This window comes from Panthera onca, chromosome E2 (assembly GCF_046562875.1).
Source record: "Panthera onca isolate mPanOnc1 chromosome E2, mPanOnc1 haplotype 2, whole genome shotgun sequence".
NCBI lineage: Eukaryota > Metazoa > Chordata > Mammalia > Carnivora > Felidae > Panthera > Panthera onca.
The window spans coordinates 51,730,996-51,748,820 of NC_138353.1; the positions used below are offsets into that span (position 1 = coordinate 51,730,996).

The 17,825-nt window shown below is 47.8% G+C and overlaps 1 protein-coding gene across 1 annotated transcript in view; it reads left to right on the forward strand.

Moving 5' to 3' along the window:
- Positions 1–7,240: 7,240 nt before the first annotated feature.
- The window catches only part of WWOX (WW domain containing oxidoreductase), a 977,838-nt gene continuing 967,253 nt past the window's right edge, over positions 7,241–17,825 (forward strand). The window contains exons 1-4 of the mRNA XM_060651901.3: positions 7,241–7,542; positions 13,800–13,864; positions 14,227–14,284; positions 16,188–16,366. Of these exons, the coding sequence (XP_060507884.1) occupies positions 7,436–7,542; positions 13,800–13,864; positions 14,227–14,284; positions 16,188–16,366 (409 nt within the window). The 5' untranslated portion in view covers positions 7,241–7,435. The remainder of the gene's footprint in view (positions 7,543–13,799; positions 13,865–14,226; positions 14,285–16,187; positions 16,367–17,825) is intronic.

Consider the following 17,825-nt stretch of genomic DNA (forward strand, 5'->3'; position numbering starts at 1 on the left):
AGTTTTTACGTTTTGATTTACCCCAACAGGGGGCTCGAACTCACAACCCTGAGATCAAGAGTCACATGGTCTTCTGAATGAGCCAGCCAGGTGTCGCTCTATGTATTTTTTTTTTTAATTTTTAATGTTTATTTATGATTGAGAGACAGAGTGCGGGCATGGAAGGGGCAGAGAGAGAGAGAGAGAGAGAGAGAGACAGAATCTGCAGCAGGCTCCAGGCTCTGAGCTGTCAGCACAGAGCCCGATGCAGGGCTCGAACACACAGACTATGAGATCATGACCTGAGCGGAAGTCAGATGCTCAACCGACTGAGCCACCCAGGCGCCCCTCTATGTATTTTATTTTATCCACTTACAGATATCATTCTGAGAAAGAACCACAGAGGTCACTGACTGCGGAGCAGGTCCGTAAGACACATACAAAGGGGTGTGAAGCAGGAGACTAGGAATCATGTGGTTGGGGAAGGGCATCAGAGGCAGAGAACACCACGAGACAACGTGCAGGCTTCTGTGTATGTGTATTGCTAACAGCCTCAAGAAGGGGAAGGAGGCAGATGAGGCTGTGAACGCAAACATGGACCAGGTTCACAAAAATTCAGGTTGCAGAACGTGCACGTGATACCACTGTGGTAGTAAAGGCCTGAGATACGGGGGCCCCTGAAATGTTAGTTTTATTTATGTATTTACTCATGCATTTAGTTAAAAATGAGCTTTTGAGAATACATAATCCATGCACAAATTGCAAAATTGGAAGTGGAAACAGTGAAAGCCTTCCTCTCATCATTCTGGGCTAGGACTTTGGAATGCTCTCTAATCTGGAAGCCACCCCTAGCTTATTTTATATCCTCAAGAAAGGGAATGTAAAGAAGGGGCTGTTTAGAGTTGCAATTTAAACAGCTGGCTGTGATCTACGTGCCCACTGAAGACAGGCTTTATGGAGAAGCTGTGGGGAGGGTGAGAGGCAGGGCTAGGAATGTCTGGGAGGGTATGTTACTCTTTCCTTTCCAAAAGAATTTACCACCAATGTGCTGGAACATCCCACGAGTGCAAACAAACATAGCTCATCTGGTTGAGTTCAGATTTCCTATGCTAATCATGGGAGGCAGTAGAGAAAGGTAATTAATAGAATACAGACTTCATGGGGTGTCTGGGTGGCTCAGTGGGGTAAACATCCGACTCCTGATTTTGGCTCAGGTCATGATCTCAGTCTGTGAGTTTGAGCCCCACATTGGGGGCTCCAGTGACAGCGTAGAGCCTGTTTGGGATTCTCTCTCTCTCCCTCTCTGTCTCTCTCTCTCTGCCCCTCCCCCACTGTCTCTCTCAAAATAAATAAATAAACTTAAAAACAAAAGAGACTTCTGGGGTGGCTGGGGGGCTCAGTCGGTTAAGCGTCCAACTTCGGCTTGGGTCAAGATCTAACAGTTCATGAGTTTGAGCCCCATGTCGGGCTCTGTGCTGACAGCTCAGAGCCTGAAGCCTGCTTCCAATTCTGTGTCTCCCTCTCTCTCTGCCCCACCCCTGCTTGTGCTCTGTGTCTGTCTCTCAAAAATGAATAAACGTTTTAAAAAAATTAAAAAAACAGACTTCAGAACTCAGAGAACTGGGTATAGTCTCTGCTCTATCTGTGGCCAAATCTGTGATGTATTTGCTAATCTGAACCTTAGTTTATCTCTTTTTTTTTTATTAAAAAAGATATTTTTTTTACATTTATATATTTTTTGAGAGACAGAGAGAGACAGAGATAGCACAAGCAAGGGAGGGGCAGAGAGAGAATGAGACACAGAATCCGAAGCAGGCTCCAGGCTCCGAGCAGTCAGCACGGAGCCCAATGCGGGGCTCGAACTCACAAACTGCGAGATCATGACCTGAGCTGAAGCTGGACGCTTAACCGACTAAGCCACCGAGGCGCCCTTGAACCTTAGTTTATCTCTTATACAGTGAGGCCAACGATACTCATATCTACATGTTCGTCACAATGGCGTATGTGATAATGCTTCTGAAAACCTTCGTGTAATTATGCATATGCTTCAAAGTCAGATATAAAAGCAAAGTCGTGCTTCCTGGTTGAGTTTTAAAGTTCTTAAAGTCCTTTGGGCATCTAGCCAGCTCAGTGGGAAGAGCACGCTACTCTTGATCTCAGGGCTGCAAGTTCAAGCCCCATGTTGGGTGTAGAGTTTCCTTAAAAATAAAAACCTGAAAAAAAATGAAATTCTAAAAGTCCACTTCAAATCACTCATGACAACAATGACAACAGCTAACGGAATAATCTTGCCTTGTGCCTGACACTTGAAGCAGGGGGCGGAGGACTTTAAGCAGAACAGACTTCCTCACCACGGTTTTCGAGTGACTGGGACATCAGGACCGCCTCCCTGGAGGGTAATTCTTCTCCCTGTGGGGCAGAAGGTAGCCAGGCATGAAGTTAGGCTGAAGTAGAATTCTGAGAATGGTCAGAGGTTAGCAGTTATATACTAAGGCGACATTGAAACTTGAGACCTTTGCAAGTAAATACAACAAATAAAATTTCCAAACGTGAGGATCTGATTTCGAGAGGTCACCTCAGTGGAAATGCACTCACCAGGGGAGAGTGCCTAGCTGTGGGCTCCGTGACAATGAGCCTGATCACTTAGTCCCTGAGCCTGATCACTTAGTCCCAAGGACTTTGATAATGCAAAGCAATTACTGTCTCCTAATGCCTCAGGGAATCAAGTTCTCTCTTTAAAGCACACGTAGCAGGAGGTTAACAATGACTATATGGAGGTGTGCGTGTTGGGGGTGGATGGTAATATAGACATTCATTGTACTTGTCTCAAGTTTTCTCCATGTTTGAAAAATTTCATGAGAAGACATGTTGGGAGGGGCACCTAGGTGGCTCAGCCGGTTAAGGGTCCCACTCTTGATTTCAGCTGAGGTCATGATCTCATGGTGGTGAGATCAAGTCCTGCATTGGGCTCTGAGGTGAGTGTGGAGGCTGCTTGGGATTCTCTCTCCCTCTCAAGATAAATAAAGACATGCTGAGCAAAAGGAACAAAACAGACCACCAGAAAATAAATAAAAGTAGAACAGATATGATATTACAAAAAATAGTACTTTAAGTGAAATATGTTCAGTTTCATGAAAAATTCATTTCTTTTACTTTATTTTTCTCACTTTCCCCTGGAAAAGTGGCAATCCCTGGGCACCCATCTGTGGACCAGCATGGGGGACCCCTTGTGTTGGAAAGAAAGCACAGGGGGACGGTGGTTGAGAGGGTGAGTTTGGGGGCTAGTCCTCTTGTCTGGATTCTAATTCCAGCACCTGCTGGCTCTCGCTCTCTGAGTGACCGTGGGCAAGTTACTTAAATTCCTTGTGACCCAGTTTCCTCATCTGTAGAAACAGAGCTTGATAAGAGAATAAGGGAAGTTAAGTGACTTGGCCACTGTAAGTGACGTTAGCTGAGTTTGGTCCCAAAGAGAATTATAGGAAATCCTTTCCCTGAAATTCCCCCTTGTCTCAGTACACCTGTACATTTTGGTTCAAACTTCTCTTAAAACCCTCAAACCATAGTTCTTTGCCTGTAGGTGTTTTTTTTTTTTTTTTTTTTTTGTATAATGTTTCTTTATTTTTGAGACAGAGAGAGACACAGCATGAAAGACACAGAATCCGAAGCAGGCTTCAGGCCCTGAGCTGTCAACACAGAGCCCAACACGGGGCTTGAACCCACGAACCATGAGATCGTGATCTGAAGTTGGAAGCTTAACTGACTGAGCCACCCAGGTGCCCTGTACGTCTGTGGGTCTTATCCTAACCGACTGGTTTCTAGATGCAGGGGATGTTTTGTTTTTCTTGCTGTTGTTTTTTTTTTTCCTCAGACACATGGCATAGTTTTTTCTCACTCACTGTGTGTTTGAATGAGTAAGTGAAATACAAACACGCCTTCCTACGTAAGGCCACAATGCTCAGGACAGTTTCGCCTGAGAATCCTGCCTAGTATTCTTCCTTATTGGTTACCTCCCACGAGAAGTTTGTCAGAAGAGCCAGGAAGCTTCCCAAGTCTCATTAGCCTATGGAGTTTGGCACAAAAACATGAAGCTTAATTTCTCAAAGAATGGCGATTTCAGGTGTACCCGGTTTGCAGAATTGTTGGGGTGTCTGTGTGTGCGTTTGTGGGGGCAGGGATGGCCAGCATCACAGTAATGACATGACCTAATGACATGTGGCCCTGGGGATATTACACTAAAACTTGTGTCCCCTGCGAGTAATGACAAAACCGCTCTTAGCAACAATGCATCCATCTATGGTCATAAATTGTCACTTCGGCATAAATGGTCACTCAAAGAGAAAAGACAATTCAAATGTAGAAATCCTTGTCAGAAAGGGTGGGGGGTGGTCTTTGGCCTTTCAAATCGTGGGCAGATAGGGCCATCTGGTGTGCGGTTATAGAACCACACGTTGAATTTTCCTTTAATCTCCTCACTACCAATCAATGTGATTTAGTTGGCTTTACCAGAACAAACCGCTCTTTAGGCTTTCTTAGGGGTACATCTTGAGGACCGTGGCTCATTCCCAAACCTAAGGCTCTCCAAACCCATAATAATCGTATACACTAACTAAGCTTGCCCTCTTATAGATCCTTGTGAGACCAAAGACAAAGCCATGTGTAAGCTGGAGTTCAAGGGGGCACAGAACTGTCAGTAAATAGAGGAAGCCTGCAAAGAGAGAGCAGAGCAGACAGAGGGGAAGCAAGAAACTGTGAAATCCAAGAGAGGAAAAAGACGGACCTGTCCTTGGGCTCTCAAAGGCCCTGATAACATTTAATGGAGCTCACGTGCACCCTGGATATAAACTTTTGAATTGTTGCTCGCAATCAAATAAGTATGACCAAAACAGTATCAGACCAAAACAGTATCATCAGAGTGAAGCTAAAAGGCTGTAAACTCTAACGTGTGGCAGGCCTACCCTCCCAAGTCCCCAAATGCCCGCTTGTCTTACTTCTTTAGCATTCTGACAGAGGCCACAGAGAGGGATAAAATGAGGTCACCATAACCATTTGGGATCATTAGTATTGTCTGGGCCACTCAGCCAGACTTCTGTCAGCTCCTGTCTCTCACCTGTTTTGAGGGACTAGGAATCGAAGAAACCAGTGCCCTTGGGGAATGCTAGAGAATGGACAATCCGAGCCAGCAGCGTCTGCCCACCTTGCGAATCTCTGCCCAGGAAGGGGCTGTTCCATGTCTTAAGTAAATCGCAGCATTTAATTTGTGAGTTAGTAATTTTCTGGCTTCCTGACAGCGTAGATCAGTGTTCCCAAGCGGGCACACGGTTGGCAACAGCCTGGAGACTTGTTAGTTGTTACAGCTTGGGGGAGAGGGATGCCATTGGCATCTAGCAGGTAGAGGCCAGAGATACTGCTAAGTATCCTACAACAGGACAGACCTCCCCCTACCTCCCAACGAAGAATTATCTGGCTTCAAATGTCAGTAGCACTGAGGTTGAGAAACCCTGATGTTCATGGCACGAGAAGCCCTGAGGGCATAATTTAAGTAGTAGGAAGAACAGATCGTTGGCCTAGAGGTGGAGAATTTTACCAAGGGGACCACCACCAAGTTTGGGGAAAACGCCATACTCTATCACTACCGGTGGCCTGAGGCTGAGTCGTAGGTAACAGGTGCCAGCAGAGGTTGTGGTGAGGGCAACCTGAGAGAAACCTAAGCAGTCATTCCTTGAACAGAGATAGATTATGATCGGGGGGACTAAGACTCATCAACTGATTCCATTTATTCTCCTCCCCATCATTAGGAGGCATTGTGACCTAATCTCTACTTATATGGAAGGAATGAATAGACTTGGGTGACAGAGACGAGGGTTTAAATTGGGGTGAGCAGAAGAGCAGCTCATTAATTAACTTATTTAAATGCACATGGATTGGAGAGCGATGTTTTGATAAATCTGAGATGTGATAGACCTGTGAAAAGTAACATATACTTTCACTAGGTTAGTTCTTGGTTGGGCACCTTCAAAGGAAAGCCAGTCTCTTCCCTAAAGAGCATGCAGAGCAGGAATCCCAAAGCCGTATCAATTTTAGGACTTGAACAAGACCAAAAACAACACAGGCCCCTGCCTCCCCATCCTCCCACCCCCTTAAATACGTAATTTCTCTGATGGAGGCTTACATACTTCCAAGACCTAGGCCACAGAAATCCTGGTCAGTAGACTTCCCTGGAACGCTGAGTTGGGGAGCAAGTTTCTACTGGGGAATGTTCTGGAAAACTCCTTAGGCAAGGCCAAGTTAAAGATACACTTCCAGTTTTTGACACAGGACACATACGGAATACCTGTAGGTGCTCCAAGAGGAATCGAGAGAGCCATTTTGTAAATTGGGAATTTCATTTTAAACTAGGTCGATTTGTCGAGGGCCAAACCTAAGAAATCACATTGATTCATTCATTTCTTTCTTTCAATAAACTTGTAGGTCTAGGCATTTTACTAAGCGCTGGCGATAGAAAGAAGCGTAAGACGTGGTGGTGCTCTGTGAGTTCCGTCAGGAGTACGCGGATAAAATAAATAATTGTAATATAAGCAATACAGTCTCCACTGCCGGTCATTCCTCTGTTCTTTCTTCTAACTCTGCCCACGTGTCCGGTACATGAAAAAGATAAGTCAATGAATTTTTGGCCCACAATTAAGCCCTTTATAAACGTTAGCCCTTGATTTATAAGCAGTATCTTGCTGTGGCTGGAAAAAACTTTTCCAAGTCTGGGTCATTAGAAGGTTGCGGGAGTTGGCATTTTTTAACGCTCCCAGCGTTACAGCGTTACGATTCCATGCACAATGAAGTTTGTGAATCAGCCTGGGTGATGGTAAGCTCTGGAAGGTTTCTAAGCAGGAACGTCCACTCTTTATAACGTTCTAGAAGAAGGAGAGGCCAGACGCCAGAAAGCCAGCAGCCGCATCCCTCCTTTCTGCTCCGCTGTCTCGTCCTGCTGGGCCTGGCCTACATTTCCCAGGATGCTCATTTGCTGGAGCTCCTGCAGGATTGGCCAGAACAACGCGGAAGTCATTGCAGGTCGCTCAGCAACGGGCGGAGTTCTGGACCCTGACTGGATACCCACGCCCCTTCTCTGCGGCCCGGGAGGTGGACGAAGCTCAGCTCCATCTCCTGAGTCACAGAGCGTTCACCGGCTTTTACTTCCAGCCGAGCGGCAGTGCGCCCTCTCCGGTGCTCTCAACCAGGGCTCTTCCTGGACCACGCCCCTTTCATCCCGGCAGCCCCGAAACTCCGGAGACTGGATTTCAGTTACCGAGTCTGCAGAGCGGCTCTGGGCGGCGCACTGCGCAGGCGCGAGCGTTTGGGTCTCGCCGCGCGCGGCGCTTGGTTGTAGCGGGAGTGAGTTCCTGGGCGCGGAGACCCGGCAGCGGGTGACGGAGCGAGGGGGTGACCGACCGCCTCCCCTACCGCCATGGCAGCCCTGCGCTACGCGGGCCTGGACGACACGGACAGCGAGGACGAGTTGCCCCCGGGCTGGGAGCAGAGAACCACCAAGGACGGCTGGGTTTACTATGCCAAGTAAGGGGCCGCAGGGGGGCCGCCGGGCCTGGGACACACCTGGAAGGGGCCGCACCTGGAACCCTGACGGCCTCACGTGCCCCGGACCCTGCGCTGCCCCGAACGCCACCTGCGCGGGGCCGGCGCGAGCCGGCGCTGCAGCCTGGCTTGGCCGCGCGGAGCGGCAGTGATACTTAAAGAGCTTCCACGGGGAGGCCCCGAGGTCCTGAGGAGGGGTCGGCAGCCTTTCTGGGCCCTGGGTCCAGTGGGGTCACCTGGCAGCGCTCAGGCGCGCCCTCTGCTGCTCACGAAGCGGCGCTGCACGGTGCCCTGGTGGCTAACAGGCCTTATTCCCTAGGAAAAAAAAAAAAAAAAAAAAAAATCAGGAAAAAAAAAAAAAGCCGATGCCTCGGGGGTCTGGGCAGGGAGCTGGAAGTATGTATTTTAAATAAATCTCCTAATATAGTTATGTATGTGTGTGTGTGTATGTACATATATCTATATACACACACATACATCTGTATGCATATATAATAGAGCTCCAGCAGTTTCCCCGCAAAGTTTTGGAAACACTAGCAGACCCTTTCTGCCGTTATTAAGTGTGTGACTTTGGGCCATTGAAAGAACTCTCAGTCTTTTTCATCTGTAAAATGGGTTGATAGAGTTTTAATTGAGGCCGCGTACCTAAAGCACTTAGCACAGATCTCATAAGTACTCCATGCTCAATGATTTCACTTACCCCCAACCACCCTGCAGCTGTGACAGCACTTAAGCCTGATATTAGAATCACCTGCCAATGGCCCCAAATACAGATTTCAGAGACCCTCATGCCGCAGACACCCACCGTGGTTCGGAATCTGTGTTTTCTAGGCTTTCCACGTAAGGCAGGTTATCAATTGGCTTTGAGAAACGTGGGTGTAAGTCAGTGATTTTCAACACCTGGAAAATGTCGAAAATATCTTTTCTTTAGTTCCTCCTCCTGCGCTTCTCATTTAACTGGTTTGGGCCCTCCCCGCCTCCATTGGTATGTTGTCAAATCCGACCAGGCGATTCTTATCTACCCCAGGTTGTGAGCCACTGCTGTCTTTGGTTGCTTGGTAGAAAGAAAACCAGAAAAGAAAAAAAAAAAAAAAAAAAAAAAAGGAAGACCTTGGAGAGTTGATTTATTCACGACACATTGGGGTTTTATCACATGCCAGGCTTTTTGCTGGGCGCTGGTTATACTGAGATAAATAAGGCCCAGTTGTCACCCGTTGTTACATGGCAGAGTGGCGCGTGGGTGGTTCCCGTGCAGCCTGTATATAGTGAGCGGCAGCCTGTTGGCAGGAGGCATGTGTGGGGAGGTGGGGGACACCGCAGGTGAGCCCGAGAGTTGGCCTCCCAACTCCTGGGAGTGTTCGGGACCGGCCCAGGTGGAGGAAACTGAGCGGAGGCCTCCATGTGGCGTGAGTGCCGCTGGAGGCGTGGGAAGATTGAGGCGGCACAGAAAGTCCGCGTTTTGTCGGGGAGCTGGGGCCCCATCGGCAGGACCCGGGGATCCCCTGAAGGCTTGGATCCAGGGGGGTGCCAAGGGGTTTATGTCTTTCATATTTCGGAAGGTGGTCTCTGGGTCTGGAGAACGGAAGGGCTGAGTGTAGCCACAGGGAGCCCTTAGGCTGTAGCCAGGCTCCAGGCAGCTTCTGAGCGCCCACTCGCCGTTCCCTCTGCCTGGATTGCTGCACGAAGGGTTTTGTCATCCCCTCCATGCTGAGCTTAACTGCTACTGGTTTCCCCTTGTCCCTGACCCCTGCACCCTCCTCCTGGCACCTTGTTATCTGAGTCATGGTACCTGGCCCTGCCTGTAGTCATTTTAGCCATACTGTCCTCGTTTGCACTGTCTTCTCCCCAGATTGTAAGTTTCGTGAGGGGGGGGGGGGACCTTTTCTTGTTACCTTCTGTATCTCCTGTGCTTAGCATCCGGGAGACAAAGTAAGTCCCTGTGTAGTGGGGGAAGTAATTCATGCAGTGAAGGTTTCCTCCGGCCTCGCTGAGCGGGGGGCATACTGGGCTTTGGAATGCAAAGGTGCCCATCACGGGGGCCCTGGCTGTCAGAGCCCTTCTCTGCCTGCTGCTTTGTGTGGGGCCTGCCTTCGTTCTGGCCACCTACCCTAGGCCCCCTAGCTTCCTGTCAAGTTTGCCTGGAGCCTGGGGTCACCCTGCCTTTCCCCTTATGTTGGGTGGCCTTTCTCATTTGCTTCCTTCCTTGATGGCATCCAGTGTCTGGGTGCTGCTTTCACTAAATAAGGTCTGCATGTCCCAGCCAGCTCCTCTGAGAGCTTCTGGGGGCCCACAGCCAGGGCTTTCAGTGGTGCACGCACGGTCTCCAAAAAGGCAGTCTCCCAGCCCTCCCCAGTGTTTTGGGTGTCAAACTGGCCTGTCTGGTCCCATTGTTTACACTGAATGTAGGGACAGGGCTTGGCTGGGTCCTAACTGGGGGTCCCTCTCTCCAGTTTCCCTGGCTCTCTGTTCTTTAGCTCTCCAGGCAGAAGCATGCCTCTGACCAAGCCTAATCCTGGATTCCCCTTGATCTCTCTTGACCTGCAAGCATCCTGGCCCTTTTCTTCTAACTCTGAAAGGGTTACTTGTTCTCTCTTAGGGGTTGGGAAACTGCTAATGGGCTGAAAGAAGACTGCCTTTTGTGTCCTTACTGTTTTCATGTGGTCTTCTTCTCAATGGCAGCAAGGCCACCCCCAAGGACAGAGGCTGTAGCTCCCAATGAGACTCTGGGATCCTAATGAGACCCCCTCGCGGACTCATAGCTTTGCCCCTCTCCCATCGTGTGGCTTCTGTGGGTGCCTCGTGCTTTCCCATGGTACAGTCAGAAGCACACATGTCACATGGCTCCCGGCCCACCAGGCTGGGCTTTCAGGGAGAGGATGACCCTGCCCCTGAGGGCAGACCTGGCACCAGAGAGAGCTGGTGGGCCTTTCTCCCGTCCCTCACATGGTCCAGAGCAGCCCCTATGCCCAAGCCGGGAGGTGGGCATGGAAGGACGAGGTCTCAGTGCTGGGCTGTCGCTGCAGGCACCTGTGCCTCTGGGCTCTCCACCCCCAGCCCCCTTTTCTTTTTTTCTTTTTTTTTTTTTTAAATTAAAAAAAAAAATTTTTTTTTTTAACATTTATTTTATTTTTGAGACAGAGAGAGACAGAGCATGAAAGGGGGAGGGTCAGAGAGAGAGGGAGACACAGAATCCGAAACAGGCTCCAGGCTCTGAGCAGTCAGCACAGAGCCCGACACGGGGCTCGAACCCACGTACCGCGAGATCGTGACCTGAGCCGAAGTCAGACGCCCAACCGACTGAGCCACCCAGGCACCCCCCCAGCCCCTTTTCTTCGGAAGCCCTCCTCACAGTCAGCTGTCAGCCTCCAAGTTAACTATACTTTAAAAAAAAAAAATTCTAGAATAGCATTCTTGAGATGATATCCATGTAATGTGGTATGAATTTAATTTTGATCCTTTTGGTTTAAATTAAGATCACTGTTAATTATCTCTTTAAGTGACAAAAAAGCTTATTGAAAAAGAAAACACAGAAGAGGGCTTCTGTTTAAAGGAGAAGAAGATAACACTTTGGGGACGTGTGTCGTGCTTTTCTGTTCATTAAAAAGTCATTTTAGGTTACAATTAAGAACACTTTTTAATTAAGTTTTTCATGTAAGTATTTATTCAAATTAATACTTCTGTGTGAAAGGCACAGTTCTTAGTTCTTCACACACATTAACTCATTCAGCCCTCTCTAACCCCAAGCAGTTGGTGTTACTGTCCCCATTTTACAAATGGGGAAATTGAGGCACAGGGCGGTTAAACACCTCTGTAAGAGCACACGGCTAGTAAGTGGGAGAGCCAGAAATCATGAGCCTTGGCTCTGAGATTCTTACTACCAAATTATGCTCTTTTCTGTGAGGCCCGGGATTCTCCCCCAGGGACACTGTGTCCTTCAGGGGACAGTTGGTGATATCTGGAGATCCTTTCTGATCCCACAACGGTGGGATATTGGCATCTGGTAGGTAGAGACCAGGGATACAGCTAATCATCCTGCAGAGCACAGGACGGTCCCAGCAGAGAGCAATCTGGCTGAAATGTCAGGAAATGCTGGCTTGGGCGTTTTTTGTCAAAGTCAAAAACACGGGGGTGACAGTGTTTATCTTGTTTTTTTTTTTTTTTTTTTTTTTTTTTTTTTACCTGTCTTTCAGGATAGAAAGAACATGTTCTGAGAGGATTTTCCAGCTCCTTTGGAAAGCGTTTATTCACTCCCCCTGTTTACATCAGGGCAGCTACGAGGGCAGGTGCAGGGCTGGGTGTGTGAGGGTTCAGCTGGACGCACGCCTGCCCGAGAGGGTCCGCGTCCCTCTCACAGGGGCACTTTGTGGATTCTCGAGGGCAGGTCTTTCAGCAGCTCGGCTCAAAGCTCATTTGATGCCTGCCTGTGGGATGGAAACTACTCGTAACACCAGGCAGAGGAAAATGATCACATCTGTAAACTTTTGTTGTTTAATTTTTTTAATGTTTTATTTATTTTTGGGAGAGAGAGAGAGAGAGGATATGAGTTGGGGAGGGGCAGAGAGAGAGGGAAACACACAATCTAGAGAAGGTTCCAGGCTCTGAGCTGTCAGCACAGAGCCGAACGTGGGGCTCGAACTCATGAACCTCGAGATCATGACCTGAGCTGCAGTCGGATGTCCAACTGGCTGAGCCACCCAGGCGCCCCCGTAAACTTTCTTGAGAAGCAGGGGGTAGGGCAGGGCAAAGAGTGGGAGCGGCGTGTGTCCTTGGAGGTGTCCGTTTTGTCTGCTGGCCGCTCCCTCCAGTGTGCGAGGAGACGCAGGGGCTGTGTCAGCGAGGAGGGGCTCGTCCTTACCGGGGACTCAGGGTCTCCCTTTCTGCAAGCAGGATTTCGTGGTGGCCAAGGTACAAGCAGAAGTGGGTCATTGCTGCTGATAACCCTACATTTGTACAGTGACTTCACTCTTCAGTCGCTGTCACAGGTAGAGCGTCCCTTACCTTTCCAGTGGCTCTGTGAGGTGGCCGTGGGGCAGGGAGAATGGCTGACCGTAGGCATGCAGGCCCCCGAGTCTTTGGCCCCGAGTCTAGTGTCCCCCGTGACCCTGCACCTGCCACTGAGCGTTTGCAAAAACAGACCAGAAGCCGGCATTTCCCACAAAACCTTGCTTGCTGGGTGTCACATCTTCCAGTGGATTCCTGCTCTGTTTGTTCTGTTGAAAGCAATTGGTGGGGAAGGAATAGTGAGATTTTATCATCTAGATGTCAGTGATTAATCATTATTTTCTACTTTGGCATGAGTGTGTGAACTTTTAGGAAATCCAGCCTCTCCTTTGAATGCCTCTGACAACATCCAGCTGCTTCTCTGATGCAGTAATTTTCTGTTTTTCCCGACACTTCATCACCTGTTAACAGGTGTCTCTAGTCTGTTGTTGGCTCACGATTTTAATTATAACTTTGTATGCTGTTAGATAAAATGCCAAATTTACCACAGAAATGAGACTAGTTTGTATATCTGATTTGTCTAAAATAATAGATAGCACTTTTGAGGCTTTTTACACGCAGGTACTGTGTTCAACCCTTTAGGTACCTTTCCTCATAGCATTTCCTTGAGATCAGTTCTAGGGTTCTTTCCATTTTGCAGGTAGGAAAATTGAGGTTCTGAAGTTGAGTAACTTGGCTGGGTGGGCAGTTAGGTGACCTTTGGGACCCTCCTGCCACATTCTTAAATACCTCTTGGGAGCAATTAGGAGTCAGTGTTAAAACACTTTGAAGTTGCATCTGTGGGAAGAATAAATACTTAAGATTCATATTCTATCTAATGATCTCTAAATATCGGCATTATATGCTAGGCTGAAGTCTGGCCACCTGTCCCGGAATAAAACGAAAACAAATGCAGACCCCTTGTGATGCTCTGAGGGCTTCACTGAGTGAGCTTCCTGGGGTTGACCCACACCTGCTCCCAGTGCCCTTCCCCTCCTCCTCTGGAGCAGCTCACAGCGCCGTTCTTTCCGGAGGTTTCCTCCGGCTGCTGCTCTTCCCCACCCAGGGAATTGGATCTGGTGCAAACGGTAACATTTATGCTCTGAGTATTTCTTTTCTGAACTCTGGCTTTACTACTCTTGAGAGACAGTATTATTTGGGAGGGGAAAAAAAAAGTTAATGCAGCTTATTAAGTTTTAGAAGTGTAACCCTTTACTTACTGTTTTTTGGGGATTTTTAACTTTTTTTTTTCTTCACAGTCACACTGAAGAGAAGACCCAGTGGGAACACCCGAAAACTGGAAAAAGAAAACGAATAGCGGGAGGTCCGTATGTTGTTCTCATAGAGCAAAGAACCTTGTATTCAAAGCATAAATGACCTAGGAAAACTGTCACGGTCAGAGGGGTGACAGGCCGCTCTCATTCCTCGAAGGTTCTTTCCTTGCTCGGAGGAGCTCGCGGGATGGGGTGGAGGAGGCGATGAGAGTGGGGTGGGCTGGCGAGGGTGACCTCTCTTGGGCTTTCTGGACCGGCCACGCGGCCTGAGTGTGGCCCAGCGTGGCTGCTCGTCGGTGGGCCAGGCTTCGGGGTGGGGGGTGGGAGGGCGTGGCGCCTCCGGACCCTGGCCCGCGTGTCCGTTCGCCCCACCCCTGCCGCGCACAGACCTGCCAGCCTTCCTGTGTTTCAGACTTGCCGTATGGATGGGAGCAAGAGACCGATGAGAACGGACAAGTTTTTTTTGTCGAGTAAGTGGCTGTATAGAAACTATTCTCAGTCATTTTTCTTTTCTTTTAAAGCGTACTTGTTTATTTAGAGAGCGTCCACACACGCGTGTGCGTGTGTCAGAGAGAGAGGGGGAGGGAATGCCAAGCAGGATGCACGCTGATGCCCCGAGCCTGACGTGGGGCTTGATCTTACTGTGAGATCATGGCCTGAGCCGAGATCAAGAGGCAGATGTTCAGCCGACTGAGCCACCCAGGCGCCCCTTGTTTTGCTTCACGGTAGGAATTTTTAGTTGTGAAAGTAATACACCTTGAATATAGAAAAACATGTAGTGTATATAACTAATCTTATCAGTAGGAATAACTACTTTTAACAATTTTTTGATTTATTCTCCAAGTCTGGTTTCTATACACATGCTTTCCTTAAACTAGAAAAAAGTAGGGAGTGTACTGTGTGAATTATTCAGTAACCTGTTTTATTCCCATGTAATATCTTGTGAGCATTTTCTCATATATATATTTTTCAAGACAGTGGTGCTTAATGGCCATGGAGTCTTATTATTATTATATTTTTTTACAGAGATACTGTGACTTATATTATCTACTGAGCATTGATGTTGTTGAATTCCTGGGTAGTTCCTTGGCCCCTTTCCTCTGAGCCTGTTACCGTGATGTGCTGGTATGATGTCCACAACCTGTGCTGGGGTTGGGCATGGGGCGGAAAGCCCAGGTCCCTTCCCATGGTGCACATGCTTTCACCCTGGCTTCTCTCAGGCTCCCAAAGGGAAGTCTGGGAGGAGCCAGGAGAGGTGTATACATGTGGCCCCGGCTGGTGGCCCCGCAGCACGTTGTGGCCTCTCACACTATGCCCGTCCAAATGCCTCTGTGGCAGCTCTGGTTATAAGTAAAATGAAAGTTGGCTTCTTCTTGGCTCTCTCTACTTATAAGGTGGTAAGTATAGATTAAAAAACATTTTTTTTAATGTTTATTTATTTTTGAGAGAGAGAAGGAGAGTGAGTGGAGGAGAGGCAGAGAGAGAGGAAGACAGAATCTGAAGCAGGCTCCAGGCTCTGAGCTGTCAGCACAGAGCCTGTCGTGGGGCTCGAACTCACGAACTGTGAGATCATGACCTGAGCCAACGTCAGACGCATAACTGACTGAGCCACCCAGGCGCCCCATAGATTTTTAAACTATATCGTTTTAAGCGCACACATATAGTACAAGTAAACTTTAAGTCACAAAATCTCATCTATTCAGGAGAGTTAGTTCTTAATGGTTTTTAAGATATTTTGAGGTCTTTTGTCTCCGATCAGAGAGAGTACATTTAAAATGTAAAGAAATAAATCTGTTACATAGGAGTAACCTAGTAATCCATGTGTACCAATGTATTTTAATTTTGTGTCTGTAAGACTTAGCTCAAAGCCAGATCACAACTATAGTGCTTGAAGGAGGTATGAATATGGTCTTAAAATGAAAATCATTACAACTTCAGAATGTTCACACTTTTTTTTTTTTAAATATCATTTTGAGATTTCTCCCTCTCTGCCCTTGCACAGGGTTCAGAGATTTCACTGAAATCTATGGAAAAGAGTGGCTGACAGATCTTACAGCCACATTTACATGAATTAAAAAAAGAAAAAAATCCCAAAGCTGCCTCCTTTTTTGAGATCTTAGGATACAAGGCAGTGCTTTCTGTATGCTGCAGCGTATTTTACAGGCAGTTCTGAAGAAAAGGATTTGATGATTATCTTTCCAGGCAGGAATGTAATCCTTCTGGAGGCCAGAAGACAGACTTAAATGGATGCCAGTTCTTTCCAGGGTTAAGAATAAGCCTTTTTAGTACATGAAAAATGGGGTTTGCCTAGTCCAAACTATAAGATTATCTCATGTTTATAAATGCCTGGGTTCACTGCTTTCTCCTTTGCAGCCATATAAATAAAAGAACCACCTATTTGGACCCAAGACTGGCGTTCACTGTGGACGATAATCCTACAAAGCCGACCAGCAGACAGAGATACGACAGCAGCACCACCGCCATGGAGATACTCCAGGGCCGGGATTTCACTGGCCAAGTGGTTGTGGTTACCGGAGCCAATTCAGGCATAGGTAGGCCATACCTTACGGTCGTTGTTGTTATTTTTTTGTCCCTTAAATTTTAACCGTAATGAAATCTTTTGTAGTGGTTATCTAATTTAAAAATGTGTTGATAGCCTTTTCTGCTATCGTTCTGTGAAGACGCTGGCCTCTTTTTAAACCACACTGTTCTCATGCAAGGCTGCTGGGGGCTGCCGGGGGCGGGGCGGAGGGGGGTCGGCCGTGAATTCTCTGAGGGCTGGACACTCAGCACAAGGTGGTGGCCATTTTGGTTTCGAAGGACTGGAGACAGCCCGTTCCGTGCGAGGGCTCCCGACCCGGTCTGTGTGGTGTGAGGACACGTTTCAGCTACCTGGGTTTTTGAAACCAGAATTGCCTGGTAATGAAATAGGGGGAGAAAGGTTGCTGCAGGGTTCAGCTGGTCACTGAACTGTTCCTTTGGGAACAGGGTCTCGTTCCTCTGTGAAGCTGGGGAATTAGTCCTTGTCTTAACCTCTGGATTAACCATCTCAACTGCAGTGACGTCATAGGTAGATGGCTCCAGAGGGTGTCCTTCCTTAGGATCAGGGGCTGCTGGAAGGAACCGTGGCAGAGCAGAGGCTTGTACAGGAACTTTCCATGTGATTTTATCCTTACTTTGTTTTGATCCACTAACATCAGTGCACGTACCTGTAAGAACGAAACCGCTTTGATTTGCATCCTCAGGTTGATGGACGCAGATAAAACATAGAATTACCTTTGGATGTGTTCTGGCAAGTTCTCTCTGCCCTTTGGCCCCTCACGGTCCCCCCACCCCCGCCTCGTTGGCCACCTGTTTCTTAAGCTTTGTCTTCTCACCCTTTGTGCACCTCCTCCATTGTCTCCTTGCTCTGTCCTTCTTGATTTTCAGTTACTCCTTCTTGAACCTCCACAGACACCCCCCGGCAGCATCAGGGGGAGCGCGGGAGGTGAAGATACGTTCTGTACAGTCGAGCAGGCGATAGTCCCAGAGCCGAAGTCTTGACTATGCTTGTCTATGAAGGCAAAGAGGCAAATGGAATTTTTAAAAATTGAAAGGGAATTTATTTAAAATCAACTCTCAGACCTCATCGTAGGCTCAGAATATCTTCCGAACTTCTGTATTGGGGTGAATTCTATATAATCATCATTGATGTGGAAACTGATGATGATGCTGTGCTAAAAATAATGGCTGGATCCTCAGTCACCCAAGAAGCAGTATGTTGTGTTGATTGCCTTGACTGTTCTTATGTGAAGGTGTGGACCAACACGGTGTGGAATAATTAAGAAAAAAATCAGTGCTTAAGGAATTAAGTAAAACCTCTTTTTTTTTTATTTAACACTCAGTTAACCAGGAAACTAAAATATCTCATTCCTTTACTCTTCTGGCTAGACAGTTTTTTCCTTTAATCAGTAAGGTACGTGACTACTGGCTATTTCCCGCGCGAGAGTTCAAACTTTGTTCTGTCTGACG